This window comes from Crassostrea angulata, chromosome 5, assembly GCF_025612915.1.
Source record: "Crassostrea angulata isolate pt1a10 chromosome 5, ASM2561291v2, whole genome shotgun sequence".
In the NCBI taxonomy this organism is placed as follows: Eukaryota; Metazoa; Mollusca; class Bivalvia; order Ostreida; family Ostreidae; genus Magallana; species Magallana angulata.
In genome coordinates, this window is record NC_069115.1 from 29,686,287 (window position 1) to 29,711,190 (window position 24,904).

Sequence of the window (24,904 nt, forward strand, 5' to 3'; positions counted from 1 at the left end):
AGTTTGTACAGGTAAAAAAGGGGGCGTTTGTAAAATGTTCGGCCTTTAACAGATGCAGTTAGTTGTTTCAAATTTTCCTCACTTTCTGCTATGGCCTATGGTACAATGGAACTCCATATCAGAAAATTGATCCCATAGGACTTTATATATGATTTTCTTTGACAGGCTTTTTAAATTTTATAAACTCCCAAAACATTACCATAATTACCATACTATGTAAAAATATGTAAGAAAGAAAATTTAATATTACAAACAATTTTAAAATTGCAGAAACACTACAATCATATCAGTAATTCTAATAAATCTAATTTAAATTAGATTCCCTATAGGGTCTTTTCATCAATTTACTTGCATGACTAATAAATTTAAACAACTTCTAAAAATAGTTCACTTCTTTATTTTAATAATGATATTATTTATTTCCTTTTAAATTAGCCCCAAAGCCACTGCCCATTTTACAGATTATCAATTTTCCATACACACATGCTCCATCTAAACCATGGCTCAGATAATGGCCCCCTTGGGACAAATGAATTCAGCCAGCTCCTAAGAATTTATCATTGACGAACAAAAATTCTGCATTGTCAGTTGATAGAATACTTATAAAAGATAAATTTAGTTAACGCATAAAGACAAAAAACCTCCATCTGAATGTATTTTATATAAATATATTTTAGGGTGTTTTAATGCTATAAATTAATAAAATCTGTAAGGATTACCTCCCTTACTTTTCAACATCAGTGAACAATATATAGAATGAGGAAAATGAAAACTGTCATAAAATCATTAAATCTTGTCTGATCCTAAAAAAATTACAGGTGCACATCTTCAGATGGTGATCAACATATGTACAAATTTTCAGACTGTTCCATGCAGTAGTAAAAAATTCTATAGGGGGGACAAAGTTGCATCTACAGAGAGACGGACAGACGGACGGACAGGGTGAAACCAATATACCCCCTTAAACTTCATTTGTGGGGGTATAGGGGTATAATGAGACTCCTGGGGTATCACTAGTTACTAATTTCTATTATTGGGGTTACTTGGGGTTCTAATGAGTATACTTGGGGTTCCTTGGGGTACTACGAGGTGACCCTTGGATTCAAATGAGACCCCTTGGGTATAAATAGTTATTAATTTCTATCACTGGGGTACCTTGGGGTGAGCCTTTGATTCGAATGAGACCCCTGGGGTATCACTGGTTAATAACTTTATCATTTGGGTTCCATGGGGTTCTTACGGGTTTCCTTGGGGTTCCTTGGGGTACCCTTGGGGTTCTAAGAGGTGACCCTTGAAGTCCAATAAGACCCCTTGGGTATTAAAATTTATTAATTTTTGTCATTGGGGTTCCTTGGGGTATCCTTGAGGTTCCTTGGGGTTCCTTGGGGTTTCCTTGGGGTTCCTTGGGGTTCCTTGGGGTTAAAAGACGCACCCCAATTTCATATCCATCCTGAAAAATATTTATCAGCAAAATTAAATCCTAAAATTTTTTTTTAATAATAACTGGATATATATACTTCATGATGTTACTTTTTAAACTGGAAAATTGAATCCCCTCAATTTTGATTTCTAAAACAGTAACTTTTATCGCAACAAAGATTTCTGCTACTACAGTATATTTCTGTTCTTTTTTTGAAATACACATACACATGTACAAAGAGTTGTCCATCTTGGATCTGTAGTAAGGCTTTTATACATTATAGAGAAAATTTACTTTAAGGTTTGATAGATTGAATCGTTCTCTACTTGTATTCATGGACCTACAATGTGAAGTTATGAAATGTTTTGATTTTTATATAAAATCTTCCAAGTTTTGAGTGTTGGCCATTCCTTGTTCCATTGTTTTTTGTCAAAAAAAGAAAGTATATGCCTGAGGAAGCTGGAGTTAATTGTTTAAACTTTCAATTACAGGCAGTGAAGTGTCGGCTTGCTGATGTGGAGCCAAAGGACTCTAAAACTTGGAGTGAAAGTGTAAGACTACTATATTTTATAGTTGTTAGCATATACTGTATGGTCGATATTTCAGAAATATTTTATACCTTAAATACTTAAAAGAAAATACTTTCATTCATCTAAATTCATGGTACCAATTATCGTGGATTGTCAATTTTTGTAAGGTTTAATTTTTGTGGATTTACCAGTGCACATTTTATATATGATCAAGAAATAATAATTACATGTATTAAAATACAATTTGTTTCCGACCAGAAGAATTTGTTTTGGTATTAATTGTTTTGGCCAAAATAATTTCAAGTTTGTTAAATGATCAATTCATCAAGTTTAAGGGTGTCAGAAATTAGATTCCTGTTGACTCAATTTCCATTCAGTCTTACCAAAAACTAAACTTACCTCTACCATGGACCTATCAGTAATCATTTCAGTACAGTACTTTGATTGTAATCTGATATCACTTCTTGCAGGCCAGACAGTGGTGGACAAAGAAAGTGAATCTGTGTAAATTTTCGGTACAAGTAACAGGTGAGGCACACTTATATACTGAGTATTGTCAAATAGAGTTCTGCAAATTAAATACTAGCAGATTTTGTAAAGGTTGATAAAAATAGTGAAACAGTTAACTCATTTAGAAGGATTTTATAGCATAGATAGACCACAAATATTTTTTTTCTTTCAGGGGTGGCTGAGAACAAGGTGTATTCTGTTGTGTTGAATGATTTTGATGATGACAGACCAATGATTTGCCTCAACAGTGAACTGGTCAGCAAGGGCTATGCTAACAGTACAGGTAGCAGGTGTGTAAATATACAGTATGCAAAAAAAAAAAATCTTAAAAGTTTTTGAAACACTAATTACGAAGGGAAAGGGAGATGTGTAATGTCACAGATATACCTTTCTTTGTTGTGGTCTTTACAGATTGGCAGGAGAATATGCATATTGAACAATAATTGTAGGGTTGTGATTGCAAATATGGATAATTCAGATGCTTCATGTTTCTGGGGAATTTTGATGTAAAATGATTTTTGAAAATGATGACAATATATGATGTTATAATAATATAATATAATAATAGTTTATTTCCAATTTTGAGCCCATAGGGCATACAAGGTTACAGATATTAGATAGAAATGCCTAAAAGATAGATTCTACATATAAAAATAGTCCATACACATACATGAACTTGTAACAGCCGGGCAAATGTACATCAGTATGTCAAAACATATGAACAGTGTGCATATAATATATAGTCATAAAGGTAATTTATACAAATATAAAGATAGTATCATGATTTGTATAAGTATAAATTCACCGGTCATTTAGATCTCAAAGTATTCTGTCTTTTTTTTAAAGCATTGATCAGAAATTCACTTAGTTTGTAATTATTATTTTGTCTTCATTTGACATTAACCAGATAAATTTGTCTTTCTTTGTTAGAAGTATAAAGTTTTTGTTGAGTATTGAGACATAATGAAAAAATGAATTTCTTTCTTCTTTATATAATGGACATTCAGTAAGAAAGTGACTTTCATCTTCTACACAATTTTGGTTACATAATAAACATGTCCTTTTGTTTCTTTCTAAAGGAATTCTTTGACCAGTATTATTTTTTGTAAATTCATATCTACCTCTTTCAACTCGTAAGTCATGTGCACTTATTCTGAATCTACAAAGTATTTTTCTTATATTATGAGAATGGGTAAACATATATGATTCCATTGTAAAATTTTCTTTATATAAAAAATAAGTATCAAGTTTTCCAGAGTGGTAATTAAAAGCTCATTAAATACCAAGAATGTTTTCAATATTCCTGTGTGGTACAACCCAAATATAAAAATTGCATGTAAATATGTATTTATCAAAGATTGGTATATGAAAGGGGTTAAAATCATTGGAGATTTTATGAATGAAAATGGAAACATATTGTCAAGAATAGATTTTACTGAAAGATTCCATTTTTCATATATACCTCCAATGTTATATAATAGTGTTATATGTGCAATATCAAAATACTTGACATATTTGTCTATTGATAAGTCTACTTTGAAGAGAGACTGCACTACATTTATGCCATTTTATTATGAGTCTATTTTTTTGAAAGAAAAAGTAACAAAGCATATATACATATGTTTAACCTTAAATGATTGTGTACCTACAGCTATCAACAAATGGAATGCTGAGCTATGTGATATTTTGCCAAATGATTTTTGTGTACATGATGTGTTTAAAATATGTTTTAGAACTACCAATGATTCAACTATTAATTGGTTACAATATAGAATTCTCCATAGAATTCTTCCTGTTAAATATTATCTTAAGAAAATCAGAATTACTACCTCTGACTGCTGTATGTTCTGTAATGATATGCCTGAAACTATAAAACATGTTTTTGCAACTTGCAAGAAAATCCAGCCTCTATGGAATGCACTTAGTATACTTATATATGAGAAATGCAACAAAAATGTTAATTTTGATGTTTGTAATGTATTATTTGGTGTTTATCCCCTTGTTTGGGAGAACAGAATTCTAAACTTTGTAATCCTATATACAAAACAATATATATTTTTATGTTTAAAACAAAGTAAGACGCCACATTTTTTAGGGCTTTTACACTATTTAAATCAAAGATACAAGACTGAAAAGTATATTTATATTCAGAAATCAGAAATTGATGAATTTGAAAAAGCATGGTCTCCTTGGATTGATTTTATTAATCATCTGGCAGTTTAGAATTAACATGTGTACAATAATGCATCAATTTAATATTTTTATGTTTTTTGGTATTCTGTTTTTTTTTTCTTTCTTTGGTTTGTTTGTCTGGTTTTTTTCACATGGATTGCAGTTTTACTGCATAGGCATAACTAGCACAAGCAACTACCCTACTCTTTATTTTATATTACAATATGGGATGAAAATGTGAGTATGTGAGAAGTGAGAGAGTAAATGTTTCATAAAATGATTTATATATTTAACCTTTGTTTACAATTAAAAAAAAAAAAAAAAAAAAAAGTTTTCCAGAGTTTAGGCCCTCTTCACGTTTTAATGCCCAGTAATTTAAAAAGTGTTTTCTTAAATTTTTCTTAACTTGTTGTTTAAAACATGTGGTTTTATACTTTTTACATATAGTGAGTGAAATATTAATTTTCTTACTAAAATAGACTAAGCTTTTGTACCAAGAGTTAACATTGGATAGACTAAGATTAATAGTTTCTTTATATGCATGGTGAAGCAGGGAAGATTCTTCACTTAATTCTAATCTATGCCAGTATAATAAGATGCTTTGAATCAATGAAAAATACAGAGGATATCATCCTAATTTAGAGATAATTGCAATATTTGTGCTTTTTTTCCCAGCTCCTAATAAATATTTACAAAATTTGATATTTAAGTTTTCCATTTCCCAAGTTTTAAAGGTTTCATATAAATGTTTGTCTTTTTCTTGTATGTGTGATGTAAGGGTTCTCCAAATTTCGCAGCCATATAATGCAATAGGTTTTATCATATGATCAAAGAGATGTAAAAATGTCTTGATAGGGGGTTGGGTAGAGTTTAGGTCTTTAAATAGTTTGAAAGAGGCCTTGAGATCTTTATTATATAGATCAGATCTTGCTTCTTTAAATGAGACACATGAGGACATGATTATACCTAAATATTTATATTTGTTAACACATTCTAAGTGTGAATTCTCAAGAGTGAACTTCCCATGATGTTGTTGCAGATAATGTCCTGATTGAACATGTGTATCATTTATAGATTTATGATTTTTAAGATTTCAGTTTTGACATGTATTTTACAGGTCTCAGCCTCTTTCTGAAGAGCAGCTGCAATACCTCGCTGCAGGGTCACAGGAAAGCTTGACTGATACATCAACAAGGGTTAGTTTTCATAAACGAAGATTATAACTGTGTCTAACTCTGAAGATGTTGTTCTTTGCAAAAATGACAAAGCACAAAAAGAATTACATCACTGTATGATTTACATACAGAGTTCCTCTATGGTGTTGGGAAGAGAAAGTTGCTCAGCTTCCACAGAGTCCCTGGCCTCTTCTGCATTGTCCTTGACCTCAGGTACATCTCCACGGAAACTGAGCTCTCCAGCACAGGAGGGAGGCATGTCTGATTCTTCCACGGGGGCCAGGAGAAAGACCCCACAGGCCACCAAACAGAAGAAAAAAGGTAGTCGCAATATCTACATTGCGTATGCTTACTGTGGAAACATATTTAAAGCAAGTTTTTAAAGTTTTGTTAGATATTAGTTCGTGGATTACATAATTTCCAAACTGGACATTTTCTTAACACTAATGATAATTTCAGGAATGAACATTATAGCTTCTCAATTCATTCTTGTATATTCTGGGTAGAACCAATTTATGCTCTTACATATTTGAGTTTTTGTCATGCAATATTTGCTCTAGATTTTATGGAGGAGGTTGTGTTTCAGTGAAGTCCCAGGCCACAGGGGATGAAGACCCACACGTGGAGGTTAAGATTGGTCAGTTCACCGACCCCTCCTGCTTCTATGTGTACATAGTGGATGAAAACTTAGACAGGTAGTCGTTGATTGACAATAGTGTTAGTTGTACACGAATACTGTGTTTAGCAACATTCAACATGATCCTGTCTTGTCAAGTAAAAACAGATTCACAAATGCATACACAAACTGGGAACAATATTTATGCTTTGATATAAGCCATTATCTTCCAATAAGTTCACATAATTAGTAAAGGAAGACTCGTACTTCCTTTAAAAAAATTATATATTTACATGTAAGGTTTAGCCCCACTGTTTATCTTTAATAAGATTCTAAAAAATTTGTGTTTTCACATTCTTGCAGGCTGATGGCGGAAATGGATGAGGAGTACTCAGATTCCGAGTATGAGTGGATTAACTTGGAGGCGGATACATTCTGTGCTGCACGCAGGCCAGAGGACGGAAAGTGGTATAGAGCCAAGATCCAGCGGATCATCCACAAAAACCTGGCAGAGGTATGTTGACCCAGATATGTTCTTCGGATACGTTTTCATTAAAGCTTGCAGGTATGGATAAATGTTTGAATATTTAGTTGTAAGTTTTGAAAAGGAATTTTTTAATGCGTGTTTTCAGGCAAAAATAAAATACTAGGAGAGAGTTTTAAAAATGTAACAAAACATCTCATTAACTTGAATTACAAATGCTAAAAAAAATTTTAAGTTCTTCAAAAGTGCATGCATGTGTTAAAGACACATATTAGTACGTAATAGTTTACATAATTATATATTACAACAGATATTGCAACACATCTTATCACTTTCAGTGTGTATTAGTTGTGTAATATTTAGAAAGCAAATCATTTTGTATAAGAAGCTTTTTGTGTAAGAAACATATCACATTGTAGGTCTTAGAAAAAAATGGAGTGAAGTGTTTACATCAAAGAACCCTATTTAACAACGAAAAATATAATCAGGCTCCATAAAATATTAAATGTTAAGGATAACAGGGTACTTATAATTACAGTAAACCAACTATTATTTGCGTGCAAAAATTTTTTCAAGAATTCTGATAGACTCGTCATCGTGAATATTTCTTGCTGTGAACCAGTCCTTGTCATTTGTTTTATAACAACACTTGTGTTCATAAGGTCTTCTCTCGAAAATGTGTTGCTGCAAACCAGTTCATTTCAGGTAATTGGCGAAATAAAGTTGTCAGGAATAAAAGTCGGTTTGTGGTATTATTTTTCTGTACATTGTAGCTATGCAGTATTAAATCTTTACTTTAAATCTCATTTTCCTACTTAGAGGGAATGCTATTGAATTTTATGAATTTTAAAAATTAGTTCAATCTACAATGTTCTTGATAAGAACCTGCAAGTTCTTGCCAGAATTTATTACCCATATTACACAAATTTTAGTGCATGCTCTGCTGCACAGATCTCTGTATTTACATGCATCTGTGTTACAATGTATTTTTGGAATGTTAAGACATTTGTTGTAGTAATTTAAAAGAAAGTTAATAATAAAAAAAAAGGATATTTCCAACAATCTTCAACTACTTTTATTAGAGTTACTTACTCTTAGATAACCAATGAAAAACTCAACAAAATCAATAAGAAAAATACTCAATAGATGTAAAGTTTACACTTGAAGTTTGTTTACATCCTTTTACTGCAGCAGCTCCACATATGAAGTCTTGTTCTTGTATTGATCAGGAAATATCATTTTGTATCCAGACCTACCGCATCCTCGTTTCAAGGATGTACAGCAGACACATGTATATTTGCTACTCTCTCTCATGCTGAACATTTATTTGGAAGTCACTTTTCGACGAAAAATGAGGACTCTTCCATTATCTGGCCAATTTCCTTGATGATGCTAATTGTTTCATCACAGAAAAGTACAGAAATGATCCATTATCATGGTTCACTCTTTGAAACACTTTACCTCTGGTTAGTAACTTTGAAGCTTCTCATCATTGAGAAATAATACAGCTATCAGTCCCATTATGATGCTCTACATGTGCATGTCAAATAAAAAACACAGTAACAAATCACAGAAAATCATTGTGATGGAATAATTAAATCCTTTGATATATTCTTTATCCCAGACGTTGGTTCTATTTCATCATGATAAGTGGATGGTCACTCCATGTACTGGATGATGCTGACCTTGCCGTTAGAGTGACCAATCCACAGCTTGCCGTCAGAGAAAGCCTCGATAGCGTGGGGGGTAAAGCTACACTTGTGGAGGACACACTTGGCCCTCCCCGAGGCCTTGAACAGCTGGATGTTTCTGCTGTAGCGGTCGCTGACCACGACATTACCCAGGACATCAAAAGCCACGTCCCAAGGGCTGAAGGTGTCCTCCTCCGCATTGTTTGAATGTCTGAAGATCACCTCCCCATCTTTGTTCAGAACCACTAGCTCTCCTGTGAAATCTCCCGTCCAGTTGATGACCGCGATGTCGCCAGTTTGTTCATTTTCGGCAATGCGATGTGGGTAGGTGAATATGTTGCTTGTTGACTGTCTGCCGAAAAATGACTTTTTGGTCTGGTATTGAATGGTCTGAAGTTCTTGGCCGTCGTAAGAGAACTTTTTGATGAGTCTCGTGCTCAGGAATGAGGAAGAATGCTTCAGACTGTCCACAAGACCTACTAGAAAGTTTCCTGTTGTCTTGTTCACGTAAATACTGATGGGCAATTGTCCCTCTTGAAAATCAACTAGGGTGGTCGGTTCATTATCGGAACTGAGACATTGGACCCATCGTAACTTAGGATCAACTGTCAGCAAAGAACTACTCTTGGTGGTGCTGAAATCATGGCATGTGGGCCTGATGGCCAATGTCTTAAGGAGTTTTCCCCGCTTGTTGAACAGTTTGATCTCGTCCTCTTTAAAACCTTTGATCCAGGCTTCTGTATCACTGACTCTGCAGATTTTGGTGATGAAAATGTCAGATTCACAACCAGTAAGGGTGGCGTCTATTCGAACGTAACTCATGAGTTTGAGCGAGCTCGCAAGGTCCGAGTAGAAGTCGCCCACCATGGCTTGTAATTTTTCCACACTTTCCTCCCCTCCAACAAATCGTGGTGATGGTATGTGGTGTATTAGATGATCCTCAGACATTTTCATCAGCAGCTTGGAACATTCCCTTTCTAAGTGAATGATCTCGAGATGGGAGCCGAGCTTGAGTCTAGAATCGACATTCTCAAGGAATGATGTCCCCCTTGCTATCAGGTCCTCTGTCACTTCCTTCGTTCCGCTCAGTTGACGTGCCGTTTCTTTCCGTTGATTCTCCGCATTGGCGATAAGGTTAGATATTATATTTTCCAGTTTGTTGCGGATGCTTTCACCTGTATCATTAAAAAAAATTTAATTAACCTGAATTTTTGGCCATTCAGTTTGATTTGTTTTGATTAAATTTTAACCTCTAAATTTAATTCTAGTATACAATAAACATGAAGAATAATATAAGCTTTGAGAGATTGCAGATTTCATTTATGGGTTATTTATGTCAAATGAATATTTTTATGTATTAAAATGTTTTTAATTTAAAAAAAACTGCATTGGTTTTTACATGTGTAAAATTATACTTAGATGGAGAGAAACATGAAAAACTATGATATGTTTTTCTCAAACAATTACTTTTCCATTTTCTATGCAATGAGAGAAAAAAAAGAAAAAAACCTAGGTATGAGACATAGAGATAGAATTTTTTTCATTAAACATGTTCCAAAGTTAACTGTAAAACTTTCCAACAAGTGAATCCTTCAAATTGAATCAAGAACCATCATGATGATTCATGCAATTTTTAGCTTGTTTATCATTGGAAAAAAAACACTCCCATTTTCTTCAGAAGTGAAGGGAGAGATCAAGAGATCTCAAGATTAAGTGGCAGTGTTTATAAATAAAAAATCCACAAACCAATCCTGTATTTTTCCTGAGAGAGAGAGAGAGAGAGAGAGATCAGTCTACCTTTCTGTGTGATGCTGGCGATGACAGTCTCCGTGTCCCTCTGGTTTTTGTCGTCCTGGATGCTGAGCTCAGCCACCCTTTGCTGTAACACGGGGACCCTCCCCCTCATCTCCTGAACTCGCCCCTCTAACAACTCCATCTTCTCCCCAACTCTGGCCTCCAGGTCCGTGAAAGTGTGGCCATTGTGATGCCCCATCATACATTTAACACACACCAGCTCATCACATGTGTCACACAAGCCTTGGATGGTCTCACAGTGTTTCTTACACCTCCCTTCTCCAGAATTGTTCCCCTCCATCACTGCAGCTGCCATTTTGGTTTTGGGGTTTTTTTCCAGTGTGGTGTCTGAGGAATACGATATGGCTAGCAAAGCATGCGGTCTGTGGATGTAAACAAAGTTTATACAGGGTGTGTTCTAAAGTTCACCTGGCTGAGTCATACAGTGCTGTGCAAAAGTTGTATCTGAAGTGGTTCAGTGAATAATATTTGTATTTATATACAGTAAAAAGGGTTCATCATTTAGGGGTTTTTTTTAGCAGTAAATATTTAAAGTGAACTATAAATTGGAGATTTCATATACAGAATCATTATGATCAGAATGAATGTTTCATGCTCTTTATATATTATATAAGCTTGGTTATAGAACAGACTATGACTTTACATCCTGGTCATTTTAATTACATGACAGACTTTATTAAGGTGGTATGGGATAACTGTCAATATTAATGTGGATGATGTAACATTACTCCTGTTTTAAATTTTAAAATTTCACAATACTGTAGATATGGAAAACATTATGGTGTTTTTAATTTAACTATAATCACAGTTGGACTATTTTCTGTGTACATGTATTTAACAACATTGTGAACATTTTGATATTTGAGTTTAATTATGATGCTAATAAACAAAGTGTTTTTAATTATTTAATCTCAGTATTGTTCCATAGCAGACGACAGGCTGTTTACTTCATTTTAATTGGCACATTGAATATGATTTAATTATTATTGATTTCAGTATTTGGTCTATAAAAATAATTAAAACAAAGGTATAAACAATGTACCAAATTTATTCTGAGATCTTCTAACTGAAAGACGATTAGTATCGTAAATTTTTTATTATAGAAAAATCAATTTTCTGTGAAATTAAAACAACCGCGAAAGGTAACAACCGGACAAACCATGAAATTTCTGAACCGTGGAATTAAAGACGTTTACAGTATTTAACAAAAAAATATATTTCAAAAATTGTTGAAAAACTAAAATTTTATAAAAGCCCCAGTAAGATTTGAACTTATGACTTATAGATTGGTTATAGATAATGCTTTGACTTGCTGTGTTATGCTGTTTTAAGTAACAATTTTTTGAAAGAAAAGTATTAATACTTGATTTTATTGTTTATTTTGACACTATGAATTATGTCACAATTAATATGGTGGTGTTCCATACCACCCCATATTCCATTAAGTGATTCAAAGGTTATTTCGAATTTAAATTAATTTAAATTATTACTGATGATTCATTTTGTTGATATAAATGATTGAACAATCATTTTTTTTAAAAAGTGTATTTTTACTATGATTATACCAGGTATTTATGGTGGACTTTGGGTACTCAGAAACCATTCAGACCTCAGAGTTACGGAACCTGAAAAAGCATTTATCCCAGAGTGGTGCATTCTCCTTCTTGTGTCACCTGGCGGAGGTGGTTCCAGCGGGTGACCAGAGTATGTGGTCCCGCACCGCCTGTGAATTCATGGTAGAGGAAACGCATAACAAGAAGCTGTACATCAAAAAAAAGGTGGGAGTGGGTTGTTTGCTGTAAATTAAGTACTAGTGATGGAGAAGTTTGAAACGTGAGGACGCAGCACAGAACGGGTAGAGACCAGGGAGTGAAGAAAGTCTGTATTGTTATGTTAATTCCAATCAATGTTAGGCTTGGGGGAGGAAGAGAGAATGTGTCATTAATGTGTATTAGGGCCATGAGAGGAAGAGAGAATTTCAGAAGTAATTTAAAATTGTTTTTAAACTTTGGTCTTGGAAAGTTAGGGTTTATAGTGATCAGTCTGTCCTTCTGTCCATCCTTCCATCTGTCTGTCGGAGATCACTTGTCCGGGCATATCTTCTCTCCCCTTGGCCCAGTCTGGCTCATGCTTCACCTGCAGAGTGTATTTAGGTTAAATGTGTATTGACCTTGAACCCAACTAAGATTAAGGTCAAAGCTGAATTATCTGAAAAATCTTTTTCCAAGTAATGTATATCTCCCCTTGGTCTTAGCTGTTTTTAAAGTGCTTTGGTAAAAGTGACCTTGAATGGCATTTAAGGGTCAAGGTCTTATCAGACCTCACCAAAAAAAATCTGAGCATATTTACTCTCTCCTTAGCCCTATCTGGCTCCTACTTCACATAAAAAGAGGTTTTGGGTACAGGGTATGCAGCGACCTTAAACGCAAGTTTCAAAGTCAAATGTGAAGGTCATAGCAATCCCTTTAAAATCCAGAAATGTTATGTATATATAATTTCAACTTTGTCCCTATACAGTTCCAGTGTTGGACCACAAATATTCTCCTGACCAATGGATAAGACATAGATTTAACTTTCTTTCCGTGCAGGGTGACAATATAAAGACCTCTTTGCCAGTTGATCTGATTCTGGAGACCTATGTCCCAGAGAGTGCCCTGGAGCCGGCCCGGAGGTCCTACACAAGTCTGATAGAAATGATGAAGGACCGGGGACTAGTCATACCAGCACCGGGGTAAGTATGATAGAGATGATGAAGGACCATGACTAGCCATACCAGCTTTTGGACTAGGGCACATTTTTTTGTTTTTTTTGGAAAGGGGGGGGGGGTAAAGGGAGGGGATGTTTTTTGTTGGCATAACTTGAAAGTGCTGTTGGTATATTGTACGGTGCAGATGATTAAGATTTATTGTTGGGGAGTTGAAATATAAGAAATATAAGTGGTATTTGATATAGATTTCTTTATGTTATAAGTCAAAAGTATAGTAAGTCTTTTGTCTTAACTACAAACACAGATATATCTAAAAAAAAAATAATTTGGAAGGAAGAAAATTACAAAAAAAATATTTGCGGATATTCTTATTGTTTAATTTTCATTATACAAAGTTCAATTTTTGGAAAAGTAAATGTAATTATAGTTACACATTTGTGACTTTTTCAGAGCACTTTCTAGGAAGAAGACCCCAGTCAAGGTTCAGCCAAAGACTTACCCCATCATGTTCTTTGACCCACCCACTCTACCCGAGGACAACTCATTTATTGGCATCCCCGTCTACGTCAACTTTGATGCTGTCATCTATGTACAGGAACTTAGAGGGGGTAATTGAATAATAATGTCTTTATATGAAAAAATAATGAAGGCTTGATCAGAATTTTAAGATATGCAGCATTTCAGTTTTATTTTGGATTGTGAGTTTTCAGGTTGTTTGGTATGATAAAGTTACAATGTTGAGTCAGCTGCCTGCTGGACAATTGCCGAAAAATGACTTTTGATTTTTAGGTCAAATTAGTCAAGACAGCAGGGTAACTGCTATGCCAATATTGAATATAGCTGGGGAAATATATTGCGAGTTTTGCTATAAGCATCATTGAATATTGACCCCCTTTTGAATTTTAGGTCAAAATGTCAAAGGTAGGCAAGTTTGAACTTTCATGTTGTGTGTTCTGCCTTTGTTAGAAATTGTTTTATCTGCATTTGTTGAGTGTTGAATGTCAGGTTTATATCTTTAGAGCATTTACTAAGCTTGACCAAACTTATGACAAGGGTTGGCGTAGTCAAGTAGGCAACCTTTTGATTTTGGGGTCAAAAGGTCACCTTTTTAACTTTACAACTCAAATATTTTCTACCCAAAAAAGATAACTGAGCATGTTTGTTTTACCAAAATATACCTTGTTGTTGTGTTTGTTCAATTTTCTAGTTTTCATGAATTCCCATCCCTTTGACTTATAAGAAAAGATAGCATGTATGTGTTGCTGAAAAAATACTGTGCTATTTTTAATGTTCATGATATGTTCACATGATGTGCAGATGAGGAGTTCAAGGAGCTGAGTGAACTGATACAGCAGCGGTTCAGAGAGAGTGAACCTCACAAGTTTGAGGAGACCAAGTGGCAGCTGAACCAGGCCTGCATCGCCTTCTTCCACCTGGATCAGCAGTGGTATAGAGCCAAGATTATCTCCCTTGAACCCCACAGGGTGAAGGTAAGGTCAAAGCTTAAGGTCATTTTTGCATTACCGGTAGGTGAAATATCATAAGAAAATGTTACTTTTATGGAAAACCATTAAAGAATTACATTATTTATTGCATTATTTGTAGTTGCAGCTACCAGAAGTAAAGATTATGATCTGTGTAACTAATTTACTTTTCTTTTATTAAAGGTCAAGTTTGTGGATTTTGGGAACTGTGAGAATGTTTCATATGACAAGATCCGGGCGGATGTAGAGGACTTTATGTATCTCCCTCCTCAGTGCTTTGAGTGTGCACTATACAACACATTGCCTGTAAGTCTGTACAACATATTGCCTGTAAGTCTGTACAACTTACTGCCTATAAGTCTGTACAACACATTGCCTGTAAGTTTGTACAACATATTACCTGTAAGTCTGCACAACAAAATGTCTATTGGTTTGTACAAGACATTACCTGTAAGTCATATTGCCTGTAAGCCTGAACAACACATTGCCTGTAAGTTTCTACAACACTGCCTATAAGTGTGTACAAACACTGCCTGTAAGTTTGTAGAACACATTACATCAAGTCTCTACAACACATTGCCTTTGAGTCTGCACAACCCATTGCCTGTTAATCTGTACAATACATTGCCTGTAAGACTGTACAACATATTATATCTGTAAGTCTGTGGAATATATTACATGTACCGGTATCTGTAAATTTGTTCAACACATAAGTAAGTCTGTATGATACAATACCTGTAAGTCTGTACAACACATTGACAGTGTGTTTATGCATTGTATTGTCTATAAGTCCAATACATACTTTTTTAACTGACCATACAAGTAATTGTCATTTTAATTGATCCCTTGGGATATTTTTTTCTTCAGAATACAGAAAGTGGGAAGTGGTCCAAACCGGCTCTGGATTTCATGCATAAATCTTGTGTGACAAAAGCCTGTGTTATAGAAGTTCTGGTCAGTATTCTTTGTATCTAAACTCTTCAAGTTAAGATTTTTTACAGTTATAAATTCAAATCAGAAATGTATTGTTATTTATGAACGTCTTTTCATGGTTAACATTTATAAGAAAATGATTGATTGATATATACATTTGTAAGTATTAATGATAAATTCATTTTTTGGCCACAGGAAAGAATAGATGGAGAACCTTTAAAGATCAAGGTCATGCTGCCTGACCGTCAGGATCTGTCCAGCGTCCTGGAGAGTGAGGGGTATGCTATACAGGAGGATAGTCTGCTGGAACTGATGCTACAGAGTCAGGAGATAGAGGCAGTTCTCAAGGTACTGTGTTAAAACCAACTCTTCAGAGTCAGGTGATAGAAACTGCTCACAAGTTATATAGAGTTAAATCTGTGAGAAAATACAAATAGATGGATACTACAAAAAAAAAAAAATTGGGTCTCTTAAATGTCAAACAATGCAAAGATAGAGGCATTGAATTCATAATTTTCTTTCATATGGTTTTACTTATCACATTTGTATTTCCTTTGTTATGTGTTGTTTTTTCTACTTCAGACCAAGAACCCATACAAAAGTATGCCTTTGTATACTGTTGGGGAATTCTTTGATGTTCTCATCACACATGTAGAAATTCCCAATGTGGTAAGTGAATATTAATTAGGTTGTATATTATGTTACTATCAAATGAGATTATTGTAATATTTTACATTACAGTTTAATAATTGTTATTATCAAACATGCACTATGAACGCATATAAGATTCTGAGTGTTGGACCTGTTTTACTTGGCAATTCTTTGATTATTCACATGATTTATTCAGAAAAGTTGTTTTTTACATGAATATGAAATAAATATTTTGAAGACGAATTGAAATCCACTTGTCCAACCATGCACCCACCCCACATATATTTGCTAATCCAGAGAAGAATCTTTTTTCACCTGTCTGAGACCTTACTTGTAGGTATACTATCAACACACTCGATACAGCGGGGACGAGGCCGATGAGAGAACAGATGAAATCAACCACCAGCTGACAAAACTGGAACAGATGTGGGTGGAGCTCAATGAGGCAGGGCCTGTATCCCCACCCCTGATGAGACCAAAGCCAGGTAAATTAGGAAATTCTCAGAAAATCCTTGACCCGAAAGAAATATGATCAGCCAATTTGAATCCTTGCCCTTCACAAAGGGCTTGGTTAGGTTCATGTTGGATCACTTCATCATAAGACCATGACTTAGATAATCATGTTCATGTGAAAAATATGATATTTACAGACTGTAACAGATAAGCCTTATTTGATACAGTTGATTAACAAGTGTTTTAAAAATTTGCTGCTTGACCTTACATTTGTAAACTGAATAATTGTGTTGCAGGCAAGATGTGCTGTGCCCAGTACGGCTTTGACCAGTGTTGGTACCGGGGCCTGGTCATCACAGCACCAGATCACCAAAACCAGGTCCTGGTGCTGTATGTTGACTTTGGAACATCAGAGATTGTACCACTAGAGAGGTAGGGACAGGTCCATTAGAGATTGTACCACTAGAGAGGTAGGGACAGGTTTTGTCCATCAGAGATTGTACCACTAGAGAGGTAGGGACAGGTTTTGTCAATCAGAGATTGTACCACTAGAGAGGTAGGGACAGGTTTTGTCCAGTAGAGATTGTACCACTAGAGAGGTAGGGGCAGGGTGTGTCCATAAGAGATTGTACCACTAGAGAGGTAGGGGCAGGGTGTGTCCATTAGAGATTGTACTCCTAGAGAAGTTAATACAGGTTTTGTCCATAAGAGATTGTACTTCCAGAGAGGTAAGGACAGGTTTTGTCCATTTGAGATTGTACCACTATAGAGGTAGAGGCAGGGTGTGTCAATTTGAGATTGTACCACTAGAGAGGTAGGGTTAAGGTTGTGTTTACCAGACACTATACAACAAGGGTTGTAGGGGCTAGGTATTTATTGGGAATAGTAACACTAAAGAGGTAATGGCTTGACCTCTTGCTAAATTTAGAGACATTAAAGAATTCCTCTTTGCAATATACATAATATGTACATGTATAATCATAAAGAGATGATATAAAAAAGAATTCATGTCATTTTGTTCACACAGTCACTAAGTAATCAACCAAATTGTTCCAGGGTGAGGACTCTACCCCCACAGTTTCAGTCGCTGCCCGCCCAGGCGAGGAGATTAGTGCTTTCCGGCATTCAGATTCCTACCCCCCAGGCCTCCTGGAACGTACAGGCACAGGAGCGGATGCTGCAGTGTGCTGGTGCCAAAGTCTCAAAGTGCTGTCTGAAGGTCAGTCTTCTACAACATTGAGAAAGGAATGGCTGCAAACTATTATGTAAATGACGTAGTGACCTATTGTAGTTTTTGGCTTGATAACTTTTATTATCTTATACTTCCTATGGGAAAGGGGGGGGGGGGGGGGGTATTTACTTCCATTTTGAAATATGCATAGTCATCCTGAAAACAATCCATTCACCTAAGTCATAACGAACAATGAGCCCTCAACCATAATTGAGAGATTTGTATTGGGATATAAACAAATATTACTCTGACAAGTATTTCACCATACATTGCGAAAATAGTATATATTTGTGTTTTTATATTTTCATCGGAATACTTTACAAAACATGCAAGGAATTGGAAACATTTATGAACCATGAGTGAGGTGTCAGGCGCTGAATTGAATTTGTGCATAAATGCTCAGGTGACCATTGGGGCCCTTGGGCCTCTTGTTCATGATTTAACTTTGTTTTAAAAGCTTCACTTGCTCTTCACTTGCAATTGATTTTATTCTGTAAATCAAATCATGTTCCTGATTCAATTTGCATGGCTCAAGTGATTATTGAATTTGTTTGTGATAAAGTCAAACCTTCACAAAATATTTTATTTTTATTTGTTTCACCACTTACCTTTAACTCTTCTTTGCAAACAATACTGTTTTCACAATACTGTTTTCAAGGGAATCCATTTGACTGTTATCAGTTATGTTGGAATACATGCAATCATTTTACAATCCTGTTTTAATATCAATTTATTTTGTTGCATAAATGAATAAAGATTAAATCCAAAAGTAAATTTTTGACAGTCTTGATTTAAGGCTGCTGACTTTAGCTTTCATTGTACATTTATAATTTTTAGAAAATTTTATTTATTTAATGTTGTAGTAGAGCATGGCCATATTGCTATTATGATGTTATGTTAAAATGAAGCATTTAAGGATTAGATTTTTAGAATTGACATAAAAGGAAAAGTAAAAATTGAACATCTTAAAAATATACCAGTACAATTCTTGGTATTCTTTTTCTTAATATTTGAATGAATCCACTCTAAAAAAAAAAAAAAAAAAAAAAAAAAAAAAAACCTGCAAGTCAGCCTCCTTAAAACACAACTACATGTACTAAGGTTTAATATATCTACACTCTACTTGATAATATTAAAGTTTGTTGAATATTATCAGAAGCTGGACCCTCTACAAGGCGAGCTGTTCCGGGCGGAGGACTGGAGTAACATGACTCTGCTATATCAGGAGTTGATAGACTCAGGCCTCCTACAGTATAGCGAGGAATCAGATTTGTAAGTACAGTCTCCATATCATATGTTTTAAAATACACTTTATACATGCATTATTCCACAGCATGAAGTTTGCCTACAAGTGGCATGATCTAACTTTCTGTTGTTCGTGTACATACTGTGGTTTCATCAATATTCCTTGATCACCAATTTACCTGGGATTTCGTGGGTTGACCATCTGGAGAAAAAATGTGTCATTTTTATTGGCAGGACCATTTAACACTATTATTTACAAGTCCCTGAAACACAGGCAATTGTATCTGCAGTAAAGTTTGACCCACAACACAAAGTGTCTAACTTCTAATCACGTGGAGTACCCTCGATCAATTTTGCTTTCAAAAGAAGCAGACCACATGTTTGTGGTGTGAAATAACTTTAATTTCCACATGGCAAGTAACTGTTAGATGCTGTTTTTTATGCAGATAGAAATAAATGAAGGCAAGCATGCCGTATATGATTTTATAGATAAATTATTGTAAAATAAATATGATAGTAACCACTATCCCATTGCGATTCGTCTGAAAGCAAAAATGACTGCAATTCACAGAAGGGAGATTCCCCACAGAATTTGAAGTTATATACTTTGTGTTATAGAAAGAACTTCTGTTACAGAAACAAGGGCCCGTGCCCTGAAACTGAAAGGAAAAAAAACCAGGTTGATGCTCATGAATATTTATGAAACAACAGTATGTTTTATAAGGTCACCTGAGTAAAGATATTCACAGTGAATTGGTTAATGATTCTATAGAATCTTTTAATTACATGTACATACACATTTTGGATGTGTAATTTTGGATTGTAATTTTCAATTAACTAAAGGAAAGGTGGAAAGGGTGGGAGTCTGAAATGAATACATGTAATAGTGTAATGTATGTTTTGATTAAAGTTCTTTCTACCCTGGTTGAACAGGTAAGTGCACATGGACAGTAACACGTGTATTTACCGGGGTATGTGGATTGTGCTTCTTCCTATTATCATAGATATTTTTTTTCTTTTCATGATTTCACTCTTTTTCCATGTTGCTTGATGTCTGCTGGTATCTCCAAAACAATGTTGTTTGTTGCTTATAACACAGTTCATTATCTAGGATATCAGGGAGAGTGGGTTTGGAACATATTTTCAATGAATTTCAAGACTGGGTACAAAGTTCTCTGTCTTAAAGTGCATGTCAACAGAGTCACCACAATGTCACACATTTTTTGATTCTGCTGAACTAGCTGGCCTTAGATGTGGCTTTGAAACCAAAATAATTTTTGGGGGGAGGGGGGTGAACTTTTTAGGAGTACATGTGAAGGTCTGGGTCATCAGGTGCAGTAAATGAATTTGTAAACATGATCCCTTGTCTATGTTTGTTGCTGGCTTTCTTACCGCTTGACCTTTTGTTAACACCTTGCCAATCATAATTATCTAGTTTGCTGCGATGTATAGAAAGTGGTCTAGCTCTTTCATTACTGATAACACTATGTGTTTTAAGAAAATCCAAACAACTACACCTGTCATTCATATCTACACACTGTCATCAGAGTCTGCTTATGTAATGTGGCTTTTTGCATTTCTGATAACATCATGTGGGTTTTTTTTAAGAATTACCACAAACACAATTTACCTAATTATACCACTGTTTTACCCTTGTGTGTCTGTCTGTCCATCTGTCCGTCCGTAACAAAAATTTCTGTCGCGTTTATCTCAGCAACTATTTATCACAGATGCTTGAAATTTTTACACAATATTTGTATAGGCATGCCATATCGTGGGATATATTTTTGTACCAATCAGAAGTCAACTTCCTGTTAAATGATGACTTTGTTTATTTTTAGCAAAAATTTTCAAACAAATTTCCGTCAAAGAATTCTCAGCAACTGTTTATTGCAGATGCTTGAAATTTTTACACAGTATTCGTTTAGGCATGCCATATTGTGGGATATATTTCTGTACCAATCGGATGCCAGCTTTCTGTTAAATGTCGACTTTGCTTATTTTGCATATTCACATCAGAGCGGGGGTATCACTAGTGAGCATTGGCTCACAGATATCTTGTTTATGTACCGCTTGGTTGTTCTCTCCATTCCATCATGTATAATTTTTTAAACTGTAATTTAAGGAGGCCGACTTTAGTTTGCATTGCGCATTTTTTTGCGCATTCTAATATAATACAGTTGTTTTATACTTCTTATGAATTTTTTTCGATATCATTTATAAAATTGAACACAATAAACAAAATACAGATAAAAATATTTAGATTTTTAAAGGAAATTTTTATTTTTAACACGATTTTTACGTTGTGTGGTAATGGGGTATTGCCATTGCGCTTTTATGACGTTATGATAAAATGAAGCTTTGTAGGAGTACGTTATAAGAAATAATATAAAAGAAAAAGTAAAAATTGTACGCTGTTGAAATTTTACATACAGAATGATGCTATCCTCGAGGATATTTTCCTCATTTTTGGAATGAATCCATTATACCAATCATCATTCGTGATGATCCAAATATATAGCAAAATTTGGTGCATTTCAATATTTTGAGATGGCCCCCACTAAAAACCAGACGGTAGAATTTTGTGTTTTTAACATATAAGGTAGGAAATGATATTACTTATCATATATAACAATTTGAGAAAAAAAGCTATTGTAGTATTTTTTAAAACTGCTTTGATGTGCGGAAAATGACAGTTTCCTATATATTCTTATAGTAAATGTACCTCTATTTTGAGATGGTCCCTAAAAAGAACCAGACGGTCGATTTTCATGAACCTTCGCATATAAACTAGAGTTGGTTTAAATTACATATGGTTAAAAAATAAAGAGTTTTGCTATTGTAGTTTTTCTTCAAAAAAACCCAAATCGGCCTCCTTAAATATATCTGCAAATTACTGGTACACATGTATATGTATGTGTGAATATGTACTTACTGGTAAACTGGTATTCTCCCATCTGTGTAACACCCTGACTTAACTTTCCTTTTTATGTATACAAAGCATACTATAAATGGGTCTTTAACAAAAAAAAATTAGATTTATTTTACAACTTAATCACAAAGTAGATTATCATTATAATTATATGTATCTAGATTTTTAGGAGTATACTGATAAAACAAAAAATTAAAAAACTACTGCAAAAATAATGGGAATTTATTTTTAAAGGAAAATGAGAATTTTTTTTAAAGAATATTTTATACTTCACTTAATTACTGTAATTACTTGTACAACATTTTACTTGACAGATGTAATGATGAAGAGCCCTCCAGGACTCGTCTAGGATCTGATGATGTCCTCATCGAAGAGATAGAGGAGATGGGAGATATGGAAGATATGGGAGATATGGAGGACCTGGACTTTGAGGAGGAAGAGGAGGAAACCAGCCAATCAGATAACGAGAATGTCTCATGTGGTCTCATCATAACTGAAGCCGAGATGTAGAAAAACAAAAAATCAAATTTTATGTTGAAGTTAAGATATTAGGAAAGACCAATTTCCTTGTTTAACGATAAAAATGTTTGGCATTTAAAATAAGAAGAAGATAGTTTATTGAATGGAAGGAAAGTTAGAAATTTCAATTTGATGTGGATCTCATTAAGCTTGATGTTGCCTCTGTTTATTATTACATGTAACTGTATGTGTATTCAACTGTATGTGCTGAATATTCAAGAAAAACTTTTTTTCCCTCTTTTGTTGTAGATAAGTGATCTTTTATCTCTTTTTATCATACGACAAAATTATTTTGTTTTAATTTCATTCAGGGTTACCATATAGCATATGTACATGTACAATCATTACGTGAAATAATTTTTTCCTTTTTTTTTTCTAGGACTGTTGTTGACCAATTAGGACTTGTATGTTGTTAATAGTTTCTCTCTTCATTGTGTGTACTGTCATCTTCGCTAGCCAAGGGTTTAGGATCCGCTCTCGGAGAGGAGTGGATCATGAAATCTCTTGGCTAGCGAAGGTGGTTTACTGTATAGTGGTGGAAAGATATTCCATCTTGTTTCCCTTTTACTGAAGATTGTTTCGGTTTTTTTGAATAATTGACAATAAAAAGAATTACAACAAAAAATGTGTTATACTTTTATGATATCTAAGTTCTAGATCAGAAAGAGTTGTAGGTCACCCATCAAGGTTTACTGGAACATTATCAAATTCAATGTACATTTACTTATATTTGGATGGGGATATTAAAATTATTTTACTGGATGTTACAAAGTTGAATTGAGTTTGTAAAAGCGTGGGTTTGTTTTTTGCAGTTTAATTTCATAATACCTCAAACCATAGTTACAGAATTTTAATACTTGTATAGAAATGTGATTAAAAAGGAGAAATGGGAAATGGAACAGAAGATGGAATAATTATTGGTTTGAGTAAATGTTTATAGTAAAGATAGAAAATAAAGACTTTGTAAATAAAGTCCACGGTGATTATTTAAAACATGCTGCAAATATTGTTTTGGACTTGCAAATGATTCAGGTGGTATAGGACACCAGTCAATGTTTAGAATTTTTAAATTTGACCACAAATATGTTTTAAAAAAATTTTTTGGAAAGGTAAAATTTTATACAAGAACCAGCAGGATTCGAACCGATGACTAACTGATTCGTAGGTAACGCTCTAACCCATTGGGCTCCGCTACGCTGGTATCACTAACAGGAAAGAAAAAATGAAAATATAAGATTAGTGTACTTGATTTTAACGTTTATTTCGATAGGAAGTACGTCACGTAATAGAAGTGTTCCATGCCACCTTAAATAGTGAGTTAGTATCCCTATAGTACATGTATTAACATTGACCATAAGCACTATAAACTATTCATGAAACCGGTAACATGGTGGGTTTTTTCTTTCAAATTATCAATGCCACGAACTGGCAGACCAGTGCACATTGCGTAATTTGAGGATAGACATGGCTTTCCACATGTAGTGCACTTTGATAGGGAAGTGTGACGTCAACCATTTGATTTTTGTCCCTAATCAGTGCCCTTGAGCAGGCACGTAGCATCCTTTTGAAAGGGGGGGGGGGTCCCAAAATTTTGATGAACATAATTTTCAAAAAAATAAAACAACTTACTTCATCAATATTCTTAAAGGGGGTGGAAATAGTCGTTTTTTGATGATCTATATGTTGAGTAGAATTTTCTCTCTGTTTGAAATAAAATAGGGAATGAGGGAAGGTATCTGTTCAAAATACATTAGAATATTCTGTTAAGAAAAAATGTTCGTTCTAAAAAAAAATAATTCTACATTTAAATGTTTAATACATGTAACTTACATGTATTAACTTACTAACTAACTACTTACAGTAAGTATATAATCTATTCATCATATGGTAAAAATGATGGGGGTTTTTAATCCATGGGTAAATTTTTTTCTGTCTTGAAATGCTCAGTAATCGCTAGCTAAGTGTACTGTCCTATCGTTTAAGCTGAAGGATACGAAATAAACACTTAAAAATCGAAGGCAAAAATATCCCCTTCTTTTTCAAGGAAAACATCCCGGGAAATTACTGGCTTGCGGTGCCTACCCCCCCCCCCCCCCCTTCCCTTTCGCCAACCATGTTTTCTCTCTCATCCGTCTCTGGTTTTTAGGATATCAAACGCGTTACATAATTATACTATCGACTTATTTGTTTCAAAAGTTAAGATAAAGGGGAATAAGAGTCATATCATTGTGGTGTGGCAATATCATACATAGATATATTAAGACGTCGCGTGATACATGTTATTATTTTGTAAGGTGAGCGTCTGCTTTCTGTGGTCACGCTGTCTCGCCTAGAAC

The 24,904-nt window shown here is 34.4% G+C and overlaps 2 protein-coding genes across 2 annotated transcripts in view; one reads left to right on the forward strand and one right to left on the reverse strand.

The window, feature by feature from the left end:
* The window catches only part of LOC128183621 (RING finger protein 17-like), a 44,552-nt gene extending 21,359 nt beyond the window's left edge, over positions 1-23,193 (forward strand). The window contains exons 25-45 of the mRNA XM_052852728.1: positions 1,912-1,971; positions 2,421-2,478; positions 2,633-2,750; positions 5,750-5,828; positions 5,939-6,128; positions 6,394-6,502; positions 6,787-6,937; positions 11,982-12,191; positions 13,002-13,144; positions 13,571-13,728; positions 14,027-14,041; positions 14,438-14,610; positions 14,788-14,910; positions 15,472-15,558; positions 15,733-15,885; positions 16,120-16,206; positions 16,526-16,673; positions 16,938-17,073; positions 17,698-17,860; positions 19,029-19,144; positions 22,364-23,193. Of these exons, the coding sequence (XP_052708688.1) occupies positions 1,912-1,971; positions 2,421-2,478; positions 2,633-2,750; positions 5,750-5,828; positions 5,939-6,128; positions 6,394-6,502; positions 6,787-6,937; positions 11,982-12,191; positions 13,002-13,144; positions 13,571-13,728; positions 14,027-14,041; positions 14,438-14,610; positions 14,788-14,910; positions 15,472-15,558; positions 15,733-15,885; positions 16,120-16,206; positions 16,526-16,673; positions 16,938-17,073; positions 17,698-17,860; positions 19,029-19,144; positions 22,364-22,559 (2,673 nt within the window). The 3' untranslated portion in view covers positions 22,560-23,193. The remainder of the gene's footprint in view (positions 1-1,911; positions 1,972-2,420; positions 2,479-2,632; positions 2,751-5,749; positions 5,829-5,938; positions 6,129-6,393; positions 6,503-6,786; positions 6,938-11,981; positions 12,192-13,001; positions 13,145-13,570; positions 13,729-14,026; positions 14,042-14,437; positions 14,611-14,787; positions 14,911-15,471; positions 15,559-15,732; positions 15,886-16,119; positions 16,207-16,525; positions 16,674-16,937; positions 17,074-17,697; positions 17,861-19,028; positions 19,145-22,363) is intronic.
* On the reverse strand, positions 8,254-10,956 carry LOC128183620 (uncharacterized). The gene is made up of 2 exons (XM_052852727.1): positions 10,396-10,956; positions 8,254-9,773 (listed from the first exon to the last, which is right to left on the reverse strand). Exons 1-2 carry the CDS (start codon positions 10,706-10,708, stop codon positions 8,566-8,568), a joined length of 1,521 nt encoding a protein of 506 aa, XP_052708687.1. The 5' UTR covers positions 10,709-10,956; the 3' UTR covers positions 8,254-8,565.
* Positions 23,194-24,904: the final 1,711 nt, after the last annotated feature.

Bases quoted from the DNA above. Each gene is read 5' to 3' on its own strand.
- LOC128183620 (XM_052852727.1), bottom strand. From the start codon at position 10,708: ATGGCAGCTGCAGTGATGGAGGGGAACAATTCTGGAGAAGGGAGGTGT. The intron at 9,774-10,395 runs GTAGACTGATCT...TTAATGATACAG, and splicing joins CGCCAGCATCACACAGAAAG to GTGAAAGCATCCGCAACAAA.